Source organism: Uloborus diversus, chromosome 2 (assembly GCF_026930045.1).
Source record: "Uloborus diversus isolate 005 chromosome 2, Udiv.v.3.1, whole genome shotgun sequence".
Lineage (NCBI taxonomy): Eukaryota > Metazoa > Arthropoda > Arachnida > Araneae > Uloboridae > Uloborus > Uloborus diversus.
The window spans coordinates 3,285,707-3,311,733 of record NC_072732.1 but is presented as its reverse complement, the minus strand read 5'-3'; the positions used below and the strand labels follow the sequence as shown (position 1 = coordinate 3,311,733).

Sequence of the window (26,027 nt, the reverse complement as noted above, 5' to 3'; positions counted from 1 at the left end):
GAACATTTTTTGCAATTGGAAGTATGCATCTAGGACAAATGGTTGCGAAAATAGAGGTCTTGCAGGTTAAACCAGAACACCCTGTATAGTTGATTTAATCATGGGCAGGGAGAAAAGTCCTTACACTGCATTTTCAAATAATGACAATACTGCTGCTAACCACTAAGATAAAACAAACTAGCTATATTATTTAAAATAAAACAACCGAGTTAAGCTGTTAATTTATTTTAAAGAAACAAACAACAAGCATTATATGTGACAGTATTAGTTACTTATCGCTTGCAGGAATATCACTGAAGTGTGCCGACATTTTTTTTTTTGCAAAATTAGCAGATCCATGTATGAGCTGATCCCTTTAATTTTGCTTCAGTACAAAAAAAATTTCAGTACAAAAAATATGCGTTATTTTGATTTCAGATTTACTTTTTCAGTAAACAGTTTGTGAAGGGTTTGTTTTGGTTGATCTATATTTCGTGGAAGATCCGTTTTCGTTGATCGGATATTTGTAAATGGTCTGTTAACGGACCCAAATTTCCTGCTAACCACGGAAAGTGAACAAAATACCCAACCTCTGTAATTTTTTTTGTGGTTCTGAAGAGATTTTTTTTTCAAACGCAATCATCCATTTCTTATTACTCTCTCTTGATGTTCCTGAGATTTTTATACTGTCCTAGGTGAGCGCCGGCCTCTTCCGGGGTGGTGGCGCCCGTGCCGTACAGGCACACACCGTACCGCCCGGGAGGAAGGAGATGCTCGTGGCGACCCTTGGGGCCACAGGATATGGACGCCACCGCCCGGGAAGGGGGAAGGCCGTCTCGTGCCGTATGCCGTTTTTGTCCGAAAGGGATTGCGACGAGCCGGGCATAAGTGAAGCCGATTCCGGGGGACGGGAGTCGTTCGTTGAAAACAAGCGGGGTCCCATCGCGACTCGTTGTCGAGAGAAATATTATTTGAATTCAAGCTGTAAAAATTCAAATGAATTTCTTTTTTTTCCAAATCAAAACCTGTTTGCTCTGCAGGTGAAGTACTCCAGCTCCGCCCTGGTGGGCCACCTGTCGTCCCGGCGCTCGGACGACGCGTTCCTGCAACACCTGTGCGACGCCCTGCTCCGCGTCCTGGAGGAGAACCTGTCCAACGACCGGGTGGTGGTGCCCTTCTTCAAGATGATGAACCACCTGCTGCCATCGGGGGCGGAGCTGCCCGGCCCCGCCTTCCACGAGCGGCTGCTGGCGCTGGCCTGGGAGGCCTCCCGCAAGTCCCGGGACCCGCAGAAGATCGTGGCCGCCGTCGACCTCCTCTGCAACCTGCTGCCCTTCTCCGAGGGCTGCCGGCGGGGGGCCCTGAACCGGCTGGCGGTATTCCTGTGCCACCGCTTCCCCCGCGTGAGGAAGGTGACGGCCGGCAAGCTGTACGAGGCCCTGGTCACCTACGACCTGGCGGAGGACGAGCGGGCGACCGAGATCCTGAGCGAGACCGACTGGGGGGCGACCGTCGAGGCTCTGAGGCCCGCCCGGGACCGACTGTGCGGGGCCCTGGGGCTGCAGCCCCCCGTGCCCAGGGCCAAGTGACGTCGACGATGTTACGCTTGAGTTTGATCGGAAAAGCGCCGTGGGAATGAGCTCTTTTAATGAATGAAAACTCTTAAACGGCTTTCATTTTAAACTTGATCTTTTTTTTTAATGCTGGTACACCACGATTTTTTTTTACATACCACACATGGCTGGCTCTCTGCGATTCGTGGCTCGTCGCTGAAACTCATAATTTTATCGAGAAATTTTACTCTTGATGACGTGTGCCTTAGGGCCTTTATGTCCCGCACGTGACACCTCTTCTATTTCGTAGCAAAAAATTCTTTTAAATATCAAGGAACATTTTTTTTCTGCTTAACAAATGACAAGCTTATGCGAGATTCCTTGAGCAAAAAATGTTGTCATTGCCCTTTAAAATGATTACTTTTTGATGAAATATTAGGAAATGTCACGTGCAGGACGAAGGATCGACTTTTTCGTGGAATGGCCCCTAACGGAAATATTTCTGGTTCTGTCAGGGTAAAGGGGTTGCCACGCCGCAGGGAGACGAGGAATTTCGAAAATGTCTCCAAAAACCTGGAATTTTGCTTTTTAATAATGGAAGTGGCAAAAATCAGTAACTGAATATATAAACTCAGCAAAAAGATCAATCAATGATTATATAAATAAATTCAATTTAGAAAAAATAGTAAATATACAGTTTTTTTTTTTTTTTTTTTTTTGAGCAAATATGAAAAATGTCATTATAAAAACATTTATTCCATTGACATTCATTCGTTCGACATGCATCTTGAATGGTACGCAAATTCAATTCAGAGAGTATTCTGCTTCTTTGCATCTTATGCGGCCCAAGTAATAAATAGGGAAGAGAAGGTTTTTTTTTTTTCAATAAGGAGTTAAATATAAATATTCAGTCACCAGTATATTCTTCCAATCTTCCTCTTTCATTTATTTGTTTCTTTTTTCTCCGTGATGAGACGTTTACGCTTTTCGGCAAGAATGCGATGTTCACTCGTTTGTAATGCTGCATATTTATGAAACGGAATTTTTTCCCTTGTCAACCCTGGTCTCTGACCCCTCCCATCGAGTTTTCACGCATCAAATGAGCTCATTCCCGCTTTCGCTCGAAGGGTATCTCCGTGGAACAAAGTGGAATCAAAATGTGCATCTCTTCGACAGACATTCTCGCCTTTAGGACATTTATTTATATTTTTGATACTTTCCTGTACATTAACACTGAAAGTTTATCTATTGTTTGACTGACATCTTTGTACTCTTTATGCTGTTGTTGAAAAAGTTTTATGAAATAAAAGCTGCACTAATGCTCCTTCTACTGTTTCCACATCGATGACTATGGAATCCCCAGAAGTAAAAACATGTATACATTAATGCTACATGAAAAGCATACCTGCTTTATTTCGGTAACCTGTTGCAAAAGACCCATTAAAGTGCTTAACTTTTAACTTAAAATCACAATTTTTTTGACAAGGTGCTTTATTTTTCAATTTTTTTAAAGGAAGTTTTAAAAAAATGAAAACTTGTTTTTGCTCAATCATCTCTTTCTTTCTCTCTCTGAATTTCAAAGCCCATTGTTTATTTTCTTTGCTGAAAGTTGAAAGCTCAATGTCCACCAAAACTGTCCATGTTTGTTGTCTTTTGAATCAGGGTTCGTACGCTCCTTCAAAACTCCTCCAATACTCCTTCATTTTCGTTGTAACTCCTTCAAAACTCCTTCTTTTTTACATCAAAACTATATAATCGTCCTCTATGACAGTAATTTAAAATGCTTCGATCGACAACTTTGTCACAGGGGCGAAGGTATGAGAGCCGTTTTAATGTAGCAATTTGATATATTTTTTTCATAAAGTGATTTATAAATTGATGTGATTTATAAATTGGTTATAAAAGTCATAAAAGTTGAATGACTAAGACATTTCATAAGTGAATTAAATCATGCTTAAATGGTGCTTGGCTATTTTGTCAAGTATTATGATTATTGCTTTTAACTCAGTAGCAAAAGTCAGCTTGTTCAATATTTAAGTATTGATAAATACATTAGTAGATGTACTATATTAAGTGATTTTGTTAAAAAGGCAATTGTTTAGTAAATCGCAGTTTTGACATTGTAAAAAGAGACATCCACAAGGGATGTCATGCCTTGAGGAGGAGACGAATTCATGAAATTATGACAAAGGGGGGAGAGGGGTGACAAAAAGTGACATCACACAGTTATTGTAACAATATGTTTATGAAAAATAAGACGTGACAAGTTAAGGAGAAAGGTAAAGTGTGATGAAGGGGGAAGGGGTTCAAATCTGTTGAAAAAGAAGTGACAAAATTTATATATATATAAGGATAGCCCAAAAGTACTCCTCCAAAATCTCATTTTACTCCTTCAAAACTCCTCCAAAGCTCCTTCATTTAATTTCTGAAATTGAGTATGAACCCTGTGAATTAATATTTTCCCCAAAATTAGTTTTTATCAAATACTAGCTGTACCCGACGCCCGTTGCTACGCCAACAAAAAAAAAAAAAAAAAAAAACATCATTATATTGATTTTCATGACAATCGGTTGAACGGGGCAGAAGTGGCTACTCTGCAGTGCCACCTGGTGGCGAGTGGATTCAATGAGCCTATGATGCACCTTCTCCGTGGAAAAATACATATATATAGCAATTTTCATAATAATCGGTCCAGGTATCGAGTGACTCTACTCAAATTTTGTACTCACGCAGTTTGCAAGATCGCTAAAAATATCAAATAGAAAAAGTTTTAAATCCCCCCGTTGCACGAAAAGCCATAAAACAATAAAGAAAGAATTTATTTGTTCAAACTCAAGGAAAAATGGCAACTTCTTATCAATGAGATCTTTCACGCGAATTAATTTCTGCAGCCGATCATTTTATTCGTATTTATCCGATGGATTGTGACTTAAATTGGAATAAAAAAGGAACGATCGATCGGATTTTTTTCCGACCGGTCTATAAACATTCCTGGTACCAAAAATAACAAACGGTGAAAGTTTCAGCCAAATCTGCCGGGTAGTTTTTGAGTTCATGGATGACATACAGACAAACATTCATTTATATATATATAGATTTTTCAGAAGCATTCTCTGCTCCTGTTATCTCAGTTTCCTTTTTGAAACTGATCGTGTATTTTTAACGGCTCACATGTCTTTGTTCTTCCTTTAGTTTGAACAATTATTTCGATAACTGCACCCTTATCGGCTTTTATGCGAGATTGCCAACGCTCCACATTTTGCAGAGTTCCCCTGCAATGAACAGAAACTCTGCAAAAAAGTTGGTCAGCTTCGCATCTCTCGACAAAATTTATCGAACGAACATCTTCGAGCATCGCGCCAATACCCTTTTTCTGAAGTTAATATTTCTGTCGGGATTTTTGCCGATAAACGCATTCTTCTATTGCTCGTCCTTAGTAATATTATAATTTTTAATCATAATACGAAGTTTTAAAACTTGACTTATTATTCAGTCTTTTCTATTTTTATTATGATTTGTTACTTTAACGTTGTAATGACATGTATGAATATGTCATTGTATGGAAATCAATCAAAGTTGTTTATACTTGGAGTATGAATTAGGATTACAAACGTTTTATTTATCAAAATACTAATACTAATATTTATTTTACTATTATTAGTATTAGTATTTTGATAAAAATTTTAAAATACTAATAAAAATACTTTTAAAATACTAATAATTATTTTATGTTTCAGCTTTAAATGATTATATCAAAATAGAAACTAAAACCTTAGATATAATTTTATTGGTTTTTGTACCGTAAAATCACAAAATGCACAAATAATCCACCGTAGAGGGTTCTCGAATGGTTTGGTTTCAGGTTGGTAGTCCTGCCTTAGGCTTAAATTTTACATCTATGCTCGTAATTATATGGTTTTACCCTGTATCCCTCATTTTATGATTTATATTTTCTTTGAGGGGTCACAGTACCTTTCAAGCAAGTTCTTTTAATTTATATAAAATATGTATATTTCTTTGAAACTATAACATGCATACTTATTTCAAAATCAATAATTTATTTTCCAAATTTAAAAATATTGCCTATTTTTTCTGAAAATTCAAAAAATTGGGGAAAATTTCAACTTTTTAAAATTTCTAAGGCTTTTTTATTTTTGCACTAATTTTTAAAAAAAACGTTTTTTGCAAAACGATCACTATAATCATCTCTAAAAATCTGTGCATTCATTTGCTTATGAGTTCATTCGAAAATTTTCTGTGATTAATTATGTAAAAAAATCAAAGTTTTTTTTTTTTTTTAATTTGGTTTTTAAAAGTTTAACATGCTCTAAATATTTGAGTCATTTATAAAATGCTTATCCAATGCACAGTTTTGTCAAATATGTTATCCCAATTGCAAAAAGTATTACTTTAAAGTTGTATTTTTAATAGAAAAAAATCCTTAGGGATTCTAATGACATGAAAACACAAAAAAACCATCATCGAGAAAGAGCAATTTGAAGTTTTTCTTTTGCATAAGAACACATAGGGAGCATGGCCTAAAACCACGCATAACTTTTTAAATATTTGAACTAAAGCATTGAAACTTTTCCCCGGTGTTCAGAATAGTTTTTTGTTTTGAAATAAGCAATAAAAAATTTTTTTGATCGTTTCATCATTTTTGAGGTACTGTAATCCCTTAATTGCCCATTTGTTTTGCTGGGATCTCCAGGAACCAGGTTTAAAACCTGGTAACACAAAAAGTAGGAAAATCTTGGTTCCTTAAAAAAAACATCAAAAAATAGGGTGCTTTAAAGGGCTTTGTTTTGATTTTCATTTTGCAGTTGAGTACTGACACTCCGACGAAATCTCCCACAATTTGCCAGTTACACATGCTGCTATCAGACAGAACCCAAATTATGGCTAATATAATGCTCCATAACTCTCCAAATATAAATACAGTAGAAGACCGTTATAACGCACACCTTGGGACCATAGCTTTTGCGTTATATAGATCATTTCACAAATTTTGAAACTAATGCTCAGAATATATCTATGTATTAGCACTTCAGAGTTATTTTTATCTGCAATGAGTATTAAAGCACCAACATTACAATTATTTATTCACAAATGAATATGTTTCACAATAAAAAAAAGTGCATTATCCTGCACTTCTGCTAGCTTCATGGTTTGCATAACAGCTGCATTTTCAAGAGCAATCTGATATTTTCTGTTTACTGAGTACTCATTTTCAATTTAAAAGCTTTGAATTAAGATGGAAAGATGAAAAACTTTCAAAATTTAATTTGCCTAACCATTTTTATGTTTTTGCAAAGCAAAACAGAGGGATTTTTTAAACTTCAAAACCTATTGTTTACTTCTGAAAAGGTGTGCGGTTTATAGAGAATTGCGTTATATAGGTCGGCGTTATAACGGTCTTCTACTGCAACAGCAAAAAAGTCCAGAGTGAATGAAATGGGGGGGGGGGACTCCATTTCCGAAAAGAGGGATGAGGTGGGGGGAATCACTAGTCATATTTAGATTAAGGGGTAATTTTACTTAAGAATCGGCAAGAAGTAGGGGTGGGTGGCCCAAAGCGGGTAGGTTTTCGAAGAACGCTCGAAAAGTAGTTTTTGGATTTTAACGCAACAGTTTCGGTTTTATTTCCTAGAAGGGTTCTTGAACTTCAAAAGAAAAAGTGATTTCTGTATTATTTCAAACCCAATTTTTTACCAAACTTTACAAGCATTTGAAAAACTCGCTTTGCCCTACCACCTACGAAGGAGCCTAATGCGGATAAGCTTAACTAATAGTGGTTTGTTACATTCCAATCAAATATGAAGTTATAAATGATTAAAATAGTTGACTAGCTACCTGCCGTTATATTAAAAAATATATATAAAACAGTTGCACTTATATAAAAGTCAGAACATTTGTTTATAAAGCATAAATAAATAACTGATTAAATGAATAGACTAATTAATTGCCATCCTAAAAAAATAACATTTTAAAGTTGCACTTATCCTATTGACATAGAATATCTAAGTCAGCACAGGAGTAAGATATTATAAATAAATATATGATTAAATTCTTTACCTGCTTTACCCCGAATGTCTTTTTTTTATTTCAATAACTATAACCTTGAAATTAAAAAAGAAACAAACGAAATGACTACCCCGTAGTTTGTAGTTGGATGGTGTCAAAATAACATCCTATTATTGACAATCAAAAAAAAAATAAGCTGGTCTTCGACTAATCCCAAGCTACAAAACTTTTTAACTCTCTTTTCTTAGCTTCATTTGTATGTAGGTATGTATGTATCTTGTAACGAAATCTTGCAGCTCAAATTTCACCCACTTCCTGCGATCGGAGTCTTTTGAAATTTGGCACGCGACCTCAGACCCCATGACAATGCAATATCTATAGTCCAATTAATTAATTAACTCTTTTAATTGTTAGTTTACTCCAATTTTAATCAATATTTTGGCATAAATCCAACAATGTGAAAAAGGAAAAAAAATTAAAAATACATTAAAAAATGCTCGCAAAAGTTATTTAAAAATATCTATAAAAACCTTTAATTTTTCTGCATCAGACAAAACTATTTTTCACTTTTCAATTCATTTTGCTACGAAAGCGTGTTTTTTTTTTTTAGTTTTTAAACTGTTATTTTTTTTTTAAAGAAATGTATCATTTTTTCTTATTAAGCCTGGTTGTGCCATGCCGCTTCACTCGGACTGATTAAAACTCGGTGGTGTTCATGTAAACACGACATACGCATGCATTGCCCCTTACATACCATGAGGGGGCATACGAAGGCCTACCCGCTTTGGGCCACCCTCATCTATATCAGAAGCGCTTTTTTTTTTTTTGCAGTGTAATTTTATGAAGTAACGTTACTTTCCTAATTTATAAATCCCCAGTCTCAGCAACAGATGGATTGTCAGAAAATTTTACTAACATAAAAATATACAAATGTCGAAGGTTCAAAAAAACTGACTACGACTGAGTTAGAGCCTTATTTTTTATTTTTACTTTTGCTATCCATTTGAATAACTCTGACCGAAGAACGATCACGGCATGTGAAATGTCACTAAATTACAACACAATTGTTTATTAAATTGTTACGAAAAACTTCAATTCATAATTGTGTGTGCAGTAGAGGCAGGAATGCATGCCCGTTTTCGTGACTCAACACGGCATTTATCCAGTTAGACTGTGACTCAAAATTAATTTTATCTTGATTAATACTCATTTCGTAAAATATTTTTGAAGAAATAAAAAAATGCAACAGTAATATCGACATTTTCCGGGAACAGAGAGAGTACACATTCAACGCATATGATTCAAAAACTTGGCCCACTTATTATACGTAAGCAGTGATGTACCTAGGTTGGCAGGAGTGGCCCCAATTTTCCAAGATTATTTCAAAAAATATTATGATTCTTAAGTAAAAAATTGTATTATATATATATATATATATATATATATATATATATATATATATATTATATATATATATATATATATATATATATATATATATATATATATATATATATATATATATATATATATATATATATATATATATATATATATATATATATATAAGAGAAAACAGAACGATCCCTATTGCTCAAAAAAAGAGCATGTATGAACCATTTCATGAGTCGGCTTAATACTTCTACAACACTGGCGTATCTGGGACGAGTGAGGCACCAGCTATGAGTGATTGGTGGCTTTCCGCCCTAAATCATCCCCTGTTTTCAGGAAGGAGTTGGCATTTTGACTCTGGATTTGAAGAGTTATCTTTTGAAATGTTTTCCAAATAAGATAAATATATATAATACAAGCATCAAGCCAAATTTAAAGGGGAGAAAACTCCTGTCACAAATATTATGGAAGATCTTTTTAAACGACAACTTCAAAAAATTTCCGGGGCAGTGAGCTTTATATATATATATATATATATATATATATATATATATATATATATATATATATATATATTCATTTTTAAATCATGGATTAATGCCTTTTTGAAAGAAAAAAAAACTTTTCATAAACAGAACTGAAAATCGAACCCTGTTTTTTGGTTTAAGAACGAGCACTTTTAATTTTTACAATGGATTGCAAATGTTATCAATTTTATTGAATTCCTGCGAAACGGTGAGGGGGGCGTACTACCATTCCTAATGTATGCCAGGGGTGCATGTACTGCATGTACATGCACCCCGCAGGTACTGCATGTAAATCAATTCATTTCACAAAGTCGGAGGGGTGGGAAAGCGAAAACTCCTCCTGTTCAGGGGGGTGCAACATACATAAAATGAATGGAAATAAGTAACTTCAATGATAGGAGTACGTACTAAATTAGCCCCTCACCCCTAATTCGCTGACGCTCCTCAACGCTGCGTAATATAATTTTGTCTGACAAGGGGGAATTGTCCTGTCATTTGAGAGGAATTAGAAGAAATATGTGTTTCGATTAGTACGAAATGAAAATTCCACTGTCTCTCCCTAGATGCTCTTTTTATTACAATTAGAACAATATTAAATTCCAACTCCCAATCTGATTTTTTTTTCTGGTATTACAATGTTTAAGAAAAGGAGAACGCTTGGAAGTGCATACCCTCAGACTTTGAATTAATTTTGTACCATATTTCAAGACTATATCCTACCTTAATGTTTCTGGGGCATAGCAAACGGTTGTAAGAAACGTTTGAAAAGTCGTATTAGGGACTCTACCACATCCACTCTAGCTTTACTTGACTTTAAAGGCTGTCACGTGACTTCGTGACATCAAAAATAGAAAACTCTCTTCTCTACTACCACGTTTTATCTCTTCCCAATGCTTTCGCCGGATTTTCTGAGGAGGAACTTTTTGCGAAAAGGATTAGTTGATCTTTTGTTCTTTTTTTTAAACAAAAAGAAGCGCTTTTAAGTCATAAAAATGCGTGCCTTAATAATGGATGCCGGAGAATCTGATCCCCCAGGTGCCGTCAAAATATCCGCAGTGACGTAACATTATGCTTAATAGCTGTTCCAGAATCGAGTTCAGCCTAGGATTTTGATAAAAGCGCTCGCAACATTGTTTAAATTCGTCGTCATTAAAGGGGACTGGGCGACGTTAAATATGCTCGTGGTCTCAATGTCCTCCAAGTGAAACGATACCTCTGGGGGTAACTATTAGCTCCTTGACTAGTTCTAAATTCTCATTAACTGTTCGATCCGGTGATGGTGCTGCCATCTATCGGTGTATAAAATTATGGAGGCAAGGCACTTTGTATGCAGTCCTCGACCTAAATACAGCTGTAGTCAATTATGACTCTGAATAGGAATTGGATTGTTTAAATTAATAACTGGTAAATTTGGCACAGAGCATCATTATGTGTAAAAAAATTTTCGTCTCTATTATGTTATTTCATAACTTGGGATTTGATCATGTGGTATAGCGATTTAATTTCACGTATTTATCCGAATCCGAATGGCATCGATTTTCTATATCTGCCTATTTCCCCGTCGCACTTTCGTCGTGGCAACGTCGAAGGTTTTACTTTCCTTCATTTTCTGGCATTTGGATATGGCGGCTAATGGTAATTATCTTTCTTTTGTTTATGCTTAATCCGCCACCCCCTCTCGAAAAAAAAAACCCCGCACACGACACTCGTCCCCGCTCCGTTTTTCCGAAGGGATCGCCCCTCGTTTTCGAATGCCATCGAGCGGAAGGTGTCGAGTAACGTGTGCGTGTGCTCTTTTTCACCCTTTTCTTATCTTTCCACGGCTCTGTTGTCCATTTTCGAGTGCAGGATGATCGAGTGCGAATGGCGATCGAAATCTGTGCGCCGTGCGCTCGCTTTCGTGCTTTTTCCGATCTCGATCGGCGCACTCGTGTATCGGTGCGTAACACGTTATCACTTCGCGGTTCTCGGCCCGGGAGGACTCGCCCCCCTCTTTTTGTTGGGGGGGGGGCAGTAAAAATTCGGACATAACTTTGATATACCCCCCAAAAATGACGCGCCAAATCTGGCGCTCCCTACGGACTTTTTAGGGTTGCTGTTTCTTATTTTGGTGTTGCCAATTCAGGTTTTTTCAGCTTTTAGGTTTTTGTTGTTGCCAAATGTAGTATTTTCTTGCATTTTGTAGAATTTTTTGGGTTTTTTTCTTAAAGTTTTGTGGCAGCAATTTTTGGAAGTCGCCAAATTTCCGATTTGGGGGGGTATATCGAAGTAGTTCCGAAATTCGAGAGGGGTGCGGGTTTATCGAAGATAATATAAAAAATGGGTGTGATTCAATTTTGTGCTCACCTACTAGTGTCAGCCCTCACGTGAAAGTGACGGACTCGGTAATAGATGAGCTCGAAAAAAAAAGTATCTATTTCTTTGCTTCCAGACAGCTCGAGTGCTCTATTAATAAATGTGTCGTAAAAAGTGTCGTGTCATCATTAATGTGACCAGACATCCCGCTTTTTGTCTTACTGTCCCGCCAAAGTGTCTCGCTTTGTCGAAAAAGTCCCGCTTTTTTTGCTTAAAATCCGTCACACGAGAAATATAACATACAATCTAGATTTTTTAAACGCTTTTTCGATTTTTTTGCCGTCGGTAAACATAAGAATGCCATGTGATTGATGTAATTAATATAATTTTGATTAATAAAATTTGTTGTGTGATGCAATATTCTTTACATCAATACTATTAAATTATTTTCAACGTGAGTTCTTTATTGGTACATTTGAGTTATTTCTTAGCATTTTTTTGTTACGTAAAATATTAAGCCTGTGGGGGAAAAAATACTACTCTACCCCCCCCCCCCCCCCCGTCATGTGTCCTGATTTTTAGCTTGAAAAATCTGGTCACATTAGTCATCATGCTAAATTTTGTGTGTGAATTCCCATCGTAACGATGACACCAAGTTGTGTATTCGAAAGGGCGAAGAGCCGAAAGCTCCCGGTTTATTCGAACGAGACTTTCGGAAGTTCGGAGGTCACCGTGGCCTCTCCGATGTTTCCCCCTCCGGAGGACTCTATGGCAAAATTGCAATTTCAGAACTCCCGAGTGTGTGGCGGAAGCTGAATTTGACACGTCGAGAAAAATCTTTAGTGTAATGCTGAAAGTTTGAAGGCTTTGGTTTCGTCTGGGGGAAAACTCGATTTTCAGTCTTTTGGCTAATTAAGGCTAAATGTTTCAAGGTGTTGACTAATAGACATATTTTTTCTATTTTCAATAGTCAATATTGTTTAAATTTATTTTTTTTTTACACTTTAACACTTTATCTTTTGTAAAGCAACAACTCTCTAGTGTCGTTTATGTTTTATTGTATCACTGTCAAGCTTTTATGCATTGGTTTTGTCTACTTTATTGCATATCTTATATCTTTAAACGAGCAATTCTCGTGGGTATATATATATATTTCTTATCTCGGAAACGGCTCTGACGATTTGGGTGAAATTTTGGATTTAATTGTAGTTTTGCATTCTAAGGTCATCTACATCTGTGTTTTTTCTGTAAAAACGCAATTTTTTACAAAAAACAGTTTTTTAATATAAAGTAATTAAGTTAAGCCTTGAAGTAAACTGAATTGACTCAGGTTTGTACTCGGTACTCGGCCAAATTCTGATCAGATATTCGGCCAATACCGAGTAGTTGCAAAAAATTGAATATTGTCCAAGACAGATATTAAAATTTATGTAAAAAAGAGCAAACATTATGTTCTGCAAACATTTACAATTAAAATTTATAAGTCAAATTTTAAATTTTGAGAATAATGAAGTTGTAATGCTTCAATGGAATAAATCTTTATTTTAATGTCCCCAAAGTTGATAAAAATTATTTATGTAAAATTATGCAAAAAAAAAAAGTATAAAAAATATGGAATTTTTATGTTAAAAATGGATTTTTGTTACAAACAAAAATTAGTTATAAAAAATTATGGAAATACCTTTGCTTAAAAAATAAAAGGAAATAAAACAACGTTAAAAGCACAGTGCAGGAACACTGCAGACATGTGTTTTGGCATTGCAAGGAATTCCTTTTTCAATGCACAACATGGGAACTCGTGGATTTAAAGGCATCCGACAAAAGTCAGATTTTTTTGTCGAATGTCTTAACATTCTTTAGCTCACATGTTATGCACTGAAAAAGACGTTCCTTGTAACGGGGGGGGGGGGGGGGGGGGGGGGAGGGGGCAGAAACACATGTCTGCAGTGTTCCTGCACATTTGTTGTATTAAAATTATTTATGTTTTGCGGACTAAAATTATAATTGATTGGTATAAATTTGTTTTAATTCCAACTTGATTAATGATACCTTTTATTTATTTATTTTTAATTTTAAAAATAATTTTTTTGTAAAATTTTTGACACAAACAAACTTGTTTATATAGTGCGTAGATTGAATTTTAGCAGGAATTTAGTTTTAAAAACTATTATATGGACAAGGAGGTCTATACTACTATTCCAATAAGTTCAAAATTCATCTCATGTGTGTCGGTGGTTCTTCATAAAACATAATTGGTACTTGGTAACTCGGCCGAGTAGTGAAAGGCCGAGTACTCGGTACTTTTCGTTTGTGCTACTCGGTACGTCTCTAGTTTTAAGTGTTACATCTTTCTCTAAAAGATTTAAACAGCGAGCTGAGCATCCATAAGTTAAGATTTCTGGATTTTCTTTCACCACTAATTCCTTCATCTTTTTCATTTTTTTTTTACGTTGTCAGAGCAAATCGCAAAGACATCGACACCATATATAACCTTTACTTCTGAAATTGTTGAGCCTGCGATTTCAGCACAATACTCAGCGGGGGTTTTTTTCGGCACCACAGTCGAAAACATGTAGCAGAAAAACATTTTTTCCTTGCATGAATCTATGTAGCTATGATGGGATCATTTCTGATAGAGGACCATCCGTCGAGTTATAGTTGAGTTCTTTAACTCTTGTTCAAGTTGTGACTCTACTTCTTCAAAACTTTTATCCGGGAGATGTCCTGCAATGTCTTTTCTTCCAGGATTAGTAAAGCCTGGTCGCAAAAGTTTCATCATGTGTGCATATTCTTTTGATGCTGCAGCGTTAAAGGGTATTGCGTTTGCAACGAAAAAATTAGCAATTGCATTTGATATTTCACTCTGTTGTGCCGTTTTTGTTGTGATGGAGTAAGGTGACATTTTTGCTTGATGAATTGGCAACATTGTACTTGATTGTGGATCAGAATTTCGTTTTTGGTTAACTGCAGCTGTGGGAAGCGGAGATGATGGTTCTGATGTACAGATTGAAGCAGTTGAAGATGAAGAAGGGAAGTCATCAATGTCTTGCATGTCCTGTGTAGCTTTAGCAACTTTTTTTGGGCATTTACTTTGAAGATGTGCTCGTATTCGTTCAACTTTAGATGTTAATTCTTCATTGCGATGCTTACATTTTACTTTAGAAGAATTTTCAATGCGAGTGATTTCTAGTTTTCGTCCAGAACCAATTGCCATTTTTCTATTAATAAAAGAATTAAGAAGGAAACTTATGAGTTATCTTTCAGAAGAGCAGCAGAAAACCAAAGATCAACTTCTGAGGAAGCAAAGTTTGAATACTGTTGCCTACAATACTAATTTGGTCTCTCTAACTTGACCACTTTTTTTTTTTATTTATATTTTCTTTCTTCTTGAAAATTCTTGCCACCTGGTCATTTTCTTAGAACTTCTTATCTGTTTATCCTATGTCTTCCTTCTTCCCCCATCTTGTCTTCCAGTGTTTCATTGTTCATTTCAGGTGTTTGATAAAGGGACTAACACTTTCTGCCCCAACTGAAAAATTTTCAATACACCTGTGATTCCAATTCTATGCTTTCCCCCTGTCCCTTTGTCCTTCCTCTCTTAGTGTACTACTGAATTGCTAATCCTGATGGTAAGGGGAAGGGGAGTGCCTGCCCTTATCTTTGCTCATCAAATAATGACAGTTTTTACCCTTTGAGTGAAACTGTGGTGCAGCTACACATTCCTTACTCATTGTTCCTTTTATCTACAATTCCTAGTTCCTTGTCATGACCCTAGCTTGTTAGTTCACTAGGGGGTGGGGGCCTCATGAATTTCATGTGTCTTCTGTTGTAGGAACCAGAATTAATAAAACACACTGTATGTCACATGATATTAATTTGCTACTCACCTCCTTAAGAAAAACTTTGTTATTTTGCTATGTACACACCTACATATTATCTTGCAATTTCTTTTGGGTTTGCTTCCGTTTTATTAGCAAATTTTAACACATTATGTATTTAAAATAGCCGGGTCATTCCATGTCAGTTCAACCATACCCCAACACCCACCATCTCAGATTTCAATGAAACTTTGTATACTTCTATGGTTCATAGTCCTAAGTAACCTCCTACAGTATTTCTTCTCTATTAAAAATAGTTTTTATTTTATGACCTTTCAAAGTTTTGAGATTTTGCGTTAGTTGTCATTCACAGTTCTCTCAGAATGAACTGCAGCTGTTTGCAAAAAAAATTATTTCTCAACAACTAAAGATAAACAGTTTTTGAAAATTTTCACATTATACATTAAGACTTCAAGCATTTTAGAAAAAAATATATCAAAAATCTAAATTTATATTCAGCAATTAAAAAAAATTAACAAACTAAAAATTTTTAAAAATTTTCAATAAAAAAATTATTTTCAAAATTTTAATTTTTTGGCATGAGGGTCTAAATTAAAATAATTTATATGTTTTTTTAAATGATCAGTAACATGTGTGCTAACATATAAAATGAAAATCTTTAGGGGACTTTGAGGGATTCTGCCCCCTTGCCCCCCTTATTTTGATAAAAGAAAAAAAATCGATCACAATCTTACAATCTTAGCTAATTACTAATAGCATCAAAGAAAATTTGAATAATGACATACATTGGTGTTTGAACCCAAATTTAAACATTTTCTCAAGATTTTTTTGAATTGAAAGTAGTTAATTAAATAAATTAATAATAAACAATAAAAACAGGTTATCGCGAAATTCGAAATTTTCCTACAACAATTTATGCATACTAAAAATTATTGTTTAGTATGCATTAAGACAACATAGAAATTTAAAAAAAAATCATCTAATTCTAATTTATAACTAAGCAATTAATACAAAGTATTACAAATCCTATAAATACCAGCTCATATTTCTTAAATTCCTTCTAAATTACGTCTGTTTTCCTACTAAGAAGATTAGAAAAAACATATGTCATTCTAATTGTTGTGTTGTGTGTAATCAGATCTAGGCCAAATACAAGTAAAAATTTGATATCTGTCCCGTAATGATTTCTCTAACCAACTGGGCAAAGAACGGACCTAAAAGACAAATTCGAAGCTATACTAGCTTGCAAGTTAACTTGTCAGTGACGTCATTAAGCGCGGAGGAAAAACACTGAGTGAAAAGACCGCCTGTAGGTTTGTAAGGAGGATCTCCGATAAGACACCGCACTGGCAGTTGCCTGCTTGGCGAATTAATCCGCTTTGGCATACTTCAACGAGAGTGGAGCACTTGAGCAAAATCGCGCCAAACACAGAATATCCGGAGATCGCCAACTGTTTGTGAGCTCTGATTGGCTGGTTCGTTCAGTTGCAAATGAATGTATGGATCCGCGCTGCACCGCTCTTAAAATTGAAAATATTTAACGATTCACAGAAATTATGACAAAAAAATGTCCCTTTTGCGTCGGTTTAACTAACTAATCCGATTTCTAAAGCAAAGTGCGTAATTTCCCCCCGATTATCTGGCAAAGCGCAAGGAACTATTTCCTTCACTTGGCCGCAGCTCATTTCTCCATAGCCAAGAAAGCTTGCAATCGAGTATAGACACTTCTAGTTCGCAGAGCTTTCAACTTGTTTCATTAATCTAATATCAAACTGAACATGGATTTGTTTTCCGCTCATCAAACAGATTACCCCAGAAAAGTTCAATTTCCCGTGCCTTCTCCAAAAGATTTTTCTGTATTCGTCCTGAAGGGCGGTATGTTGTTTAAAGCCACTTTTTATTTTATACAAATGATTTATAAACATTCTACTCTAAATATTCCTGTTCAAATACAGTGAAACTTCAGTAACTGGACACACTGATAACCCCTGTAACTGGACATTTATTTTTCTTAGGTTGGCCCAGTGCAAATTCAATGGCTGAAAATCTAACTTGACACACATTTGCGAGAACCCCCAATCAGTCTGCAGCCAATTGCTATTCTAGTTCAATTTTTGCTACCAACATTTTTTCATATTAACTTTTTCTCAGAGTTTTAGGAAATCTCTTTTAGAGAATTCTATCTTTTATCCAGGGGAGTAAGCAACCACTCTGTGCTGTTAGTGCAATTCTAAAAGGATAGCATAAAATATACCAAACTGTAGAGAAAGAAGGCACCATTATACCTGTATTCTAAACAAGTGTGAGCAGGACTTTTTATCTTTAACAGACATGACTAACAAGAACTTTTATCTCTTTTCAACAATTATGTATTTGTTCTTCACAATATATTCAAATATATTATTGATTTTACTATATACTTTTCAAAGAAAGAAAACGAAAAGAACAGAAAATTTCTTTACTGGAATTAGTTTTCATAATGTGAATATTAAGCATCAGTATGTAAGTGATACTCACAGAAATTCTTTAGGAATTAAAATTTTGGAACCCCAGTAAGTTGACATCCACTTAAGTCGAAATTTTTTCATGTTTCCTTGGTTTGTCGAGTTATGGAGGTTCCGCTGTAGTTTGAATTAGCACATTCTATACCAATTTCTTTTCTCTATTCTATTTATTGCACTTCATTGCATTGCACTAGTGTACACCCCCAAAAGCAGTTGAGGAAAAGATGCAAGTTATGTTGGGGGAGGGGGGGGATCCGGACAAATAGTGTTTTTTTTTCCCTTGCAAATACTAATTTGGTTTCTTATTCACATTAAAAAATATAGAAATCCATTGAATATGAGAGATGCAATTTATTTCCTTATTTGCTATGAAGGGAGGGGAGAAGGTAATTTACTTTATTTAGAACGTATTATTACTAAGCAGTCAGGCTATTAACTTTTAAGGGGTGTTAACTGTAATTTCAAGAAATGAAAAGGATGAATTTGTTGCTGTACATCAGTAACACTAAAATGAAAAACAGTTCCACTATAGCAATTTTTCTCAAACATAAGGGTGGCGGTGGGAGGGGGGGGGGATCTTGAAAGTGCTAGAAACTGCATGATTATGAATTGGTGTTAAGACTTAATTTTTGTTTTCCTTTGTCTTAACTAAAATGCAGTAATCTGTATGCAGATATTGTTGTCTGTAGCTTTTAAATTTCATGATATCTTATTTTCAGAATGTCTATATTTTAAACAATTTTTAATTATTTCAAATTAAAAAAAAAGCTTGAACATCAAATTTATATGTCTGACTTCAATATTAAACACACTTTATATTTAATTTTTTTTTAAATTAATTGTTGGGAACTCTGTTTTCAAAGACATAGAAGAGCTTTTCTCTATGATGCTTTCGTTTTTTCTGAAGGGGGGGGGGGGGGCAGAATCCCTAAAAGACCCATAACTTTTTTCATAGGGGAAGTTAGGACACATACTCATGATCATTTTTCATTGTTAAACATGATTTTTAAAACTGACCCTGATGTTAAAAATTTGACAATGGCTTTTTTTCATTAAAAAAAAATCAAAATTTTTCTTTTTCCAATTTTTTTAAAATTCTTAGTTTAAACCAAGATTATTATAATATTTTTATTAAAAATATTCAAAATCTAAGCATTTTTTATGAAAATTTCCAAAAAGGTAAATTTATTAGTTGCTAAGAAACAATTTTTTCCTATTAAACAACAGTTCAGTTTGAATGTCTTAAAAATGACAAAAAATGCAAAATCAAAAAATTTGATAAGTCTATAATATCAAAATACATTGAGATTGAAAGAAAAAAAACTAAGGGGCTGCTTTTTACCACAAAATAAGGAAGTATACCAAGTTTCATCAAAATCTGAGATGGTACGTGTAATCCCATTTTACGGTAGATTTGAGGTAGAACTACCCCATATTTTAAGTTATTTCAAATGAAAAAGAAGCTTAGATTTTTTTTACATTTGAGTTCAATGTTCAACACACTGTATATTTGAATTTTTGTCATAATTGCTGACAATTCCTGTTTTTAAGAATATGGAAGAGATTGTCTGTATGATGTTTCCTGCTTTTTTTTCAGAATGGGGGGGGGGAGGCAGAATCCCTCAAAGTCCCCTAATGTTTTTCATTGGATAAGTTAGAACACATATTCATGATCATTTTTAAAAAAAATTATGATTTTTAAAGCTGACCCTCTTGTTGAAATTCAGAATTATGTCAGCACCTTTTTTTGACAAAAAAAATTTAAAATTTTCACTTTCCTAATTTTTAAAAAATTCTCATGTAAACTAAAACTATTAAGATATTTTGTATCAACATGTTCAAAGTCTTTACATTGTGTGCAAAAATTTTCAAAAAGATTTTATAGCATTAGTTACCAAGAAACAATTTTTTTAATAAACATCTTCTCAGTTTGAGTGTCTCAAAAATGATAAAAAAATGCAAAATCGCCAGATTTCAAAAGGCTATAAAATCAAAACGAATTGATATTGAAAGAAAAAAAATTAGGGGGTTGCTTGTAACCATAAAGAGATGAAGTATACCAAGTTTTATCAAATTCCGAGACGGTGGGGTGTTAAAATCCCATTTCTGTGGTTGATTTGACGTGGAATGACCCAGCCCTAAGCTGTCCCGTTTACGGAAAAAGATGATTTACTCCCAATTTCTTGACAGCAGCTTTCTGAAACTCCATTACTTAAATTGTGTACAATATTTACATTAAAAATTATTATTTATATTTGAGACTAACTTTTTTCAGTATAACATACTTCTTTCTGAAAAAAAAAAAAAAACCTTTTACTGAAGTTATCCCAACAAATGCTTTACCTTTTTGCTTAAAAACCCACCTTTTTCTTGACGAAAAAGTTTTTAAATTTCAACTTTTTTCATTAAACCAAACTTCTTTGTAGAAAAAACTTCTATTGAAATGTTCCCTAGAATTACCCCACCTTTTTCCTTTAAAAGACAAAAAAAACCCACCCTTTTCCTTTAAAAAACCCAGTTTTTGACTGGGTTTAAAAAGAAAAAAAACGGGGTCCATGGGCTTTATTTAAAAAACTTGGGTTTTTGCCAACCCTGGTTCCTTCAGAAAACGGTTCCTGGTTCTTTCCTGGTTCAAAGTCTTCGTACTATAGAATCTTCCAGGATATGTCCCCTTTTCTTCGAAATAAAATGTGCAGAGGACGGATTTGTTACCTTTTTGTCAGAAAGCCACACCGTACCCTTAAATACACTCTATAACAAAAAAATCGACGTACCAAGAAGGAGTTGTCCGATTGAAATGAAAATTGGTGAATAGGAAGACTGTTCAGAATAGTAAATGATTAAAATCTTGGAAAAATTGAAAAAATTATGTCGTGTATTAGTAAAAAGTTCAATAAGGTGTTAACCCGCCTCTATCCTGGATACAAGCCGAAGCCTGGCGTGGCATAGATCGATAAAGCTCCTTATTGGTTTTCTGGGGTATTTCCTGCCAAATTCACTCCAATTTGTCAAACGAGGTCATCTTGGATTCCGTACCAGATGCAATCGCCTTCCCATCATATCCCAGACATGCAATGTGGGAGAGAGATCTGGCGATTTGGCATGCTAAGGAAGTGTTTGATATGCTGGCAGACAGTTCATAGCAACATGTGCCGTATGTGGTCTGGCATCGTCCTGCTGAAAAACCAGCCGAGGGTTCTACAAAAGGAATGGTAGCAAAACAAGTCTTTGGATGTTGTTGGCGTACTGGTATGCAGTAACTGCAGAAAATGTTTTTAATGCCAACATTTTCCCCAATTTATATGAAAATTTCCCCAACATTTTACAATATTTTTTATGTTTCATATAAAAATTCATTCATTGCTATAGGTATAGATAATTTTGAAAAAAAAGAAAAAAAAAATCTGCATCTTTAAAACTAATAGAACGAACTAGTAACTGGTAGAACTAGGTATTTAAAATGTATATTAGAGACGTACCGAGTACTCAGTAATTACTCGGTACTCGGCATACTCGGCCAATTTGCCGAGTACTCGGTACTCGGCCAAATTCTGATCAGATACTCGGTCAATACCGAGTAGTTGCAAAAAATTGAATATTGTCCAAGACAGATACCGAAATTTATATTAAAAAAAAAGAGCAAGCATTATATTCTGCAATAATTTACAATTAAAATTTATAAGTCAAATTTAAATTTTGAGAATAATGAAGTTTGTAATGCTTCAATGGTATAAATCTTTCTTTTAATGTCCCCAAAGTTTATTAAACTTGTTTATTAAAAATTATGCAAAAAAAGGCAAGTATAGAAAATATGGAATTTTTATATTAAAAATGGATATTTGCTACAAACAAAAATGAGTTATAAAAAATATAAAAATACCTTTGCTTAAAAAATTAAATGAAATAAAACAATGTTAAAAGCATAGTGTAGGAACACTGCAGAAACGTGTTTTGGAAGTTACAAGGAATTCCTTTTTCTATGCACAAAATGGGAGCTCGTGGATTTAAAGGCATCCGACAAAAGTTGGATTTTTTTGTTGAATGTCTTTACCTTCTCTAGCTCACATGTTATGCACTGAAAAAGACGTTCCTTGTAACGGGGGGGGGGGAGGGGGGCAGAAACACGTGTATGCAGTGTTCCTGCATATTTGTTTTATCTGCTTTAAAAAAATATTTATGTTTGGCAGACTAGAACTATAATTGATTGGTATACAGTGAAACCCCTCGTAACGGACACCCCTCTTATGCGGACAATTTTTAATTCCCCAGTTCCAATGTAAATAACATTATTAAACCCCTGTCCTGCGGACACCTCTCTATTGCGGACAAAAAAAAAATTGTCCTGTTAGTGTCCGCATTAGAGGGATTTTACTGTAATTTGTTTTAATTCCATCTTGATTAATCATACCTTTTATTTATTTATTTTTAATTTTAAAAATCTTTTTTTGGTAAAATTTTTGACAAACCAGGGGTCTGGCCAGAGGATATTTGGGTCCGTTAACGGACCCTTCACAAAAATCCGATCAACCAAAATGGACCTTTCACAAAATCCCGATCAAACAAAACGGACCTTTCACCAAATCCCGATCAAACAAAACGGACCCTTCACAAAGTTCCGATAAACAAGATCGGATCTGTCAAATTGTTTATTGAAAGAGCAAATCTGAAAGCAAAATAACGCATATTTCTGTGTATAAACCGATAATCTTTGGAACCTTTTTTTAAGTCAAATTAAAGGGATCAGCTTATACAAAATCGGCTAATTTTGAAAAAAAAAAAAAATTGGCACTCTTGGGCTGCTCCTGCAAGCGATAAATAATTGCTACTGCCAAATAAATATAATGGTTGTTTGTTTTATCACAGCTAATTAGCAGCGGTGTTTTTGTTAACTTTTCTGAAAAGGTATTGGTAAGCACTTTTCTCCGCTCATGATTTAATAAACAATAAATCTTTCAACATTCGATATGAGAATCATATTTTGTTCTTTTTTCAAGCTAACTTCGCTTTATTAGGATTCAAATAAATGAAAAGTCTCTTTATTTCTGTTAGAGCTCTCATTTCAAGTTTTTAAAGCAAAATTCCATTTTCTGTTATGAGTCAAAAATTAAAATGCTAAGTAGATTGTTTATTTTATTTTATTTTTTGGGTCAACTGTGTCCACAGATATTAATGATATGTTTATCATAGGACTCTAAAATGCAATTTTAAAATAATTTTATCTAAAATATTTCTTTTACAAGCCGTTTTTATACTTTTGATGCCTTCACTTTGAGAATTGCGATCTCTTTGCATCCGCTATGGGAATCCGATTTTTCGAATTTTTAATGATTATTACGCTTCGTTAAGAGGTAAACAATTGAAATATCTTTTTATTTTTGTTAAAATCACGGAATTTATAAGTTTTGAACGAAATTCTGTGCTTTTTAAGAGTGTCTTGGGTCAAAAAGTTGAATGCTGAACCCTATTCTGAATTTTATTTTATTTATTTATATTTTTGTTACAATTATTTTAAGTACTGTACAGAAATATATCTAGCATAATTTAACATAATGTAGAATGGTAGATAAATATTGATACTTGAAAGAGCGATGCCCCCCCCCCCCCCCCCGCCAAATATCAGAAAAAAAATCCAGAATGATTTTCTCGACGTAGAAGAGGAAAACACTCAACTTTAAGTTTAATTAATGCAGTTTGTGCCATCTCTAAATTCTAAAATTTCTCGTTTTAATAAAAATAAATTTTTTTTTTCGAAATTTTTTGATTTTTCACAAAATTAATTCATTTTTCACAAAATTATTTGATTTTTCACAAAAAACGGACCCTGTGAAAAATCCTGGACGGACCCCTGCAAACAAAACTGTTTATATAATGCGTAATTAAATTTCACGAGGAATTTAGTTTTAAAAACTATTATATGGACAAGGAGGTCTATACTACTATTCCAATAAGTTCAAAATTCATCACATGTGTGTCGGTGGTTCTTGTTAAAACATAATTGGTACTCGGTAACTCGGCCGATTCGTGAAAGGCCGAGTACTCGGTAACTCGGTACTCGGCCGAGTAGTGAAAGGCCGAGTACTCGGTACGTCTCTAATGTATATTAAGTAAATACATGTATGTTTTAATTAAAATCTCCTATCTAATATTTATTATTAAATGTAAATTTTTATCCAACAAATAGTTAATAAAAATATAAAGACTGGTGATGCAAAAAAAAAAAAATGCATTCAAAAGACACTTGCGAAAAAAATCGAAAAATTGAAATTAAAAAAAAATTAATCTGCAGAATTTCCCCAGATGGTTCAAATTTCCCCCCGATCCTAGATCGCGGGATCGGACATATTCTGTACCCGTGCGACCAAAGGGTTCCGGCTGTCAAAGGAAATGGCACCCCAGACTGTAATACCTTGTTTGAGGGCCTGTGTGGCGTGCAATAGTGAAAGCAGGGATTCCCCCTCTGCCCTGGGTGTCTCCAAACATGTCTTCGATGATCATCAGGACAGAGTTGGAAGCGGGATTCGTCCCTAAAGACTATGCGTCCCCAGTCGGCACCATTCCAATCTGATCGAGCCATGCAGCACTGTAATCTGGCTCGGCAGTGTCTGTAACCGTCTCAACCATCTGTAAATGGTCATGCTGGACACTGGTGTTTGGGTTGAATACCTGACGGTTGATAGAGATGGAGAAAGCGCTCTGACGGCCGATCGGACAATCGCTCCGTCCTCACGATCTGTTGTGGTCCCCTGACATCCTGACGCTGAGCTCTGCCATTTTCCACCCATCCTTGCCAGCATCTTCCAATCTCCGCTTCGACTCGAATGCCGAGCGATTCTTCGACTTGTCCGACCGGCCTCTTTCGATCCGATGATACGACCTCTCTGGAGCTCTCTCTGACGGTTGCTCGTCAGAGCTCCAGGGTTCGTGCAAAACGAACCCTGTGGCGAGGCATTTTTTAAGTTGTTGAAAGGTAATCTAATCGCAATCAAACCGAGAATTTTGTTGAAGAACTCCCCCTTATATACTCCTGCTGGATGCGCAGTTCCGATACGCTGGAGATAAAACTAGTCATTCATTGGACATCAAATTTTAATCATTTGCATATCTGGTCAATACACTCATGCAACGAAATTTCAAAGCGATTGGGTGATTGCTTCTTGGTGTGTCGATTTTTTTGTTGCAGAGAGTAAAATAGGGTTTTCCACTTTCGGACTTCTTGAGAGTAAGTGATTTGATAAATGACGTCTGAAAGATTTAGAAAATTTCATAAAATGATTTTTCCTAAAAATTGGACATGTTCCCTTTCGATAAATTATTCCTCATATGAGTCGGTGAGAAGCAATGGGACGCAAGTGGGCTTTTTCAACTTTTGATTAAAACGAGTATAAAGGTTACATCCTAGGTAGGCTTTCATTGAATTTTTTTTCTAAATCATGCTATACAGCAGCACCTACCAGGGCTACTATTACTATGTCCTGCTATAAGACAGAGGAGAGGTTCACCTATTATATGTACCGGTTACCTCCAATGTTTTAATTTTACCACTTAAATCCCTTTGCTTCTCACGACCTCATACATCATGATATATGTCGTTGAACACGAATACTTGAGAAAAATGACTCCTGCGGTCAGGGCCGGATTTGAAAGTGTGGAGGCTCCTAATCAGGGTTCAAAAAGATCATATTTTCAAAAATATCCGATACTTTGATATATATCCGAATATTTTGATATATATGTATATCTCCGATATTTTCGACCCGTGTAAGTTGGAATACTTCATAAAATTTTTATTGTGGGCGCCCCTTTGGGGGGGGGGGGGTTTGTGGAGGCTCCGGGGCAGCAGCCCCGCCTGCCCTCCCTTAAATCCGGCCCTGCCTACGGTTCTCACAAGATAAACTTGCCGAAACCCCGTCCAGT

General features: G+C 35.1%; 2 protein-coding genes across 2 annotated transcripts in view; both read left to right on the top strand.

Moving 5' to 3' along the window:
- The window catches only part of LOC129217753 (tubulin-specific chaperone D-like), a 46,339-nt gene extending 44,217 nt beyond the window's left edge, over window positions 1-2,122 (top strand). The window contains exon 12 of the mRNA XM_054852093.1: window positions 1,020-2,122. Coding sequence (XP_054708068.1) covers window positions 1,020-1,568 — 549 coding nt within the window. The 3' untranslated portion in view covers window positions 1,569-2,122. The remainder of the gene's footprint in view (window positions 1-1,019) is intronic.
- An 8,909-nt stretch (window positions 2,123-11,031) lies between these two features.
- LOC129217700 (eukaryotic translation initiation factor 4B-like) overlaps window positions 11,032-26,027 on the top strand; it is a 44,444-nt gene continuing 29,448 nt past the window's right edge. The window contains exon 1 of the mRNA XM_054852036.1: window positions 11,032-11,110. Within this exon, the coding sequence (XP_054708011.1) occupies window positions 11,098-11,110 (13 nt within the window). The 5' untranslated portion in view covers window positions 11,032-11,097. The remainder of the gene's footprint in view (window positions 11,111-26,027) is intronic.